Genomic DNA, 2,048 nt, shown 5'->3' on the forward strand with positions numbered 1-2,048 from the left:
CCCCCCCCCCAACTTTTAATAATCACCAGGCAGATATGTTCGGGCTTTAATAAAGGGGATGCGATAAGATCACTCCTTGCTGGCAGGACTGCTCCTCGGTGCAGATAGATGCTGTGGGGGCTGGGCACGGGGGACAGTGCTGCATCGCTCAGTGTCCCAGCCATTAACCCCTCGGTGCCCACCACACAGCAAGGTCCCACAGAGCCGGGGGGACCACTCCACTCTCAGCAGCCTGCCTTGCCCTGCAGCCCTCCTGCAGCCTCGGGGAGCATGAGGATGCTGAGGGCAGGAACCTGTGTGGGTGCAGAGATTGTAGCCACTGTCACCCTCACTGGCAGCTGCGAATTAGGACCACAGGGACATGAGAGCAGCTTCCTCGGGGCAGCCTTGGGGTGTCCTGGTGGGGGGGGTGCCATGCTCAAGGACATCCCCATGCCTTGCACCAAAGGTGGGCATGGTCCCAGGACTCTCACAGTGCCTTGGTGCATGTCACACTGATGCCACATCCCCTATCCCTGTGCAAACCACCTCACCCCTGCTGATCCCCTGCTGATCTCTCCCTGTGCAGAACCACAATGACAGCAAAGTTATCCTCTACGAGGCTGAGAACTTCCAGGGGCACAAGTTTGAGCTGAGCGACGACTACCCCTCACTGCAGGCCATGGGCTGGGGCAACAAGGAGGTGGCATCCATCAAAGTGAACGCCGGAGCGTGAGTCCTGTCAGGGGGATGGAGGGAATGGGGGCCAAGAACAGGGGTTTGATAAGCACCTCTCTTCTGCATAACCCCAGGATGGGGAAAGTGGACCCCAAAAAGAAGGGAGGCACTCCTGCTCCTGCTACACTTTCCTTGAAAATCCAAGCCATGGGGTGTTTTCTGATCCTCTCCTTCCAGGGCAAGCAGAAGGATGGGATGGGATGGGATGGGATGTGATGTGATGGGAAGGGAGGAGAAGATTTGGCCTGGGGCTCTGAGCCAGGGATCTGTCTGCAGGTGGGTGGCATACCAGTACCCGGGATACAGGGGCTACCAGTACGTGCTGGAGCGGGACAGACAGAACGGCGAGTTCAAGAAGTACAATGAATACAGCAGCCAGGCCCACACCAACCAGATCCAATCCATCCGCCGCGTCCAGCACTGAGCAGGAGCAGGGCTGTATGCCCTGCAGCCTCCAGGCTGCTGTGCAATAGACCTCTATCCAGTAGCAAATAAAGGCATTTGTCAAAAAAAGGGTGCTCCTGCCTCTGCTCTGCTCCTCAGGGGGCTGCCACTCAGGGAGAATCCTCTGTGGGGTGGAAGGTGGGGTTTCCCCTCCCCAGGGTGGTTTTGGGCCATCTCCGCCCTGGGCCCCATCACTGCACCCCATGTCTTGTCCATGAACAGAGAGTAGAAGGGATGCAGAACAGTTCCACTTCTGCAATGCTCTGGCTGGGTAAATGGAAACTTACTGGGCAAAGGGCTGGAGCTGGGAGGGGGCACCTGGGAGGGTTGTGTCCTGGGAGGGGGCATCCAGGAGGGTTGTGCCCTGGGTTCTCCCAGGATCAGTGCCAGGGAAGTTGACTGCTACATAGTCTGTGAACTCAAGGTGCCCTCCCTCTGCATCCCCTCACTTTGCATCTCTGTGGAAGAAAGAAGGGGGGTCCCTGCCTGCTGCGGGCCAGGGAAGGAGGAAGAGCATAGGGATCATCTGAGGTGGGAGATTGGGATGGGACACTGCCACAAATGGGGTAATCACAGTTGTGTCAGGGTTGAGGGCACTAGCATAAAGGAGCTGGGGTGACGAGGGGCAGGCTGGTCGTGGGCAGGAGAACGGGATGGGACACTGCCACAAATGGGGTAATCACAGTTGTGTCAGGGTTGAGGGCACTAGCATACAGGAGCTGGGGTGACGAGGGGCAGGCTGTGTGTGTGCAGGAGACAGGGGAAGGAGGTCTCCAGGGCAGTGTCCCGCAGCTGGTAGGGGCTTGGCTTGATGGTCCCAGAACTCCTAGGGTCCAGGTGTGTCTGTGTTCCGTGTGTGTGTGTCCATGTCGTCGTCCTACCCCCCC

At 58.4% G+C, this 2,048-nt stretch overlaps 1 protein-coding gene across 2 annotated transcripts in view; it reads left to right on the top strand.

The window, feature by feature from the left end:
- Nucleotides 1–1,141, top strand: part of CRYBA2 (crystallin, beta A2) — a 2,437-nt gene extending 1,296 nt beyond the window's left edge. Inside the window, exons 3-5 of one of the 2 annotated variants that reach the window (XM_009076711.1) lie at nucleotides 87–98; nucleotides 569–711; nucleotides 994–1,141. In XM_009076711.1, the coding sequence (XP_009074959.1) occupies nucleotides 87–98; nucleotides 569–711; nucleotides 994–1,141 (303 nt within the window). The remainder of the gene's footprint in view (nucleotides 1–86; nucleotides 99–568; nucleotides 712–993) is intronic. The other variant, XM_009076712.1, reaches the window with a different exon arrangement.
- The last annotated feature ends 907 nt before the right edge of the window (nucleotides 1,142–2,048 follow it).

This window comes from Acanthisitta chloris, unplaced genomic scaffold, assembly GCF_000695815.1.
Source record: "Acanthisitta chloris isolate BGI_N310 unplaced genomic scaffold, ASM69581v1 scaffold25676, whole genome shotgun sequence".
Taxonomy (NCBI): Eukaryota; Metazoa; Chordata; class Aves; order Passeriformes; family Acanthisittidae; genus Acanthisitta; species Acanthisitta chloris.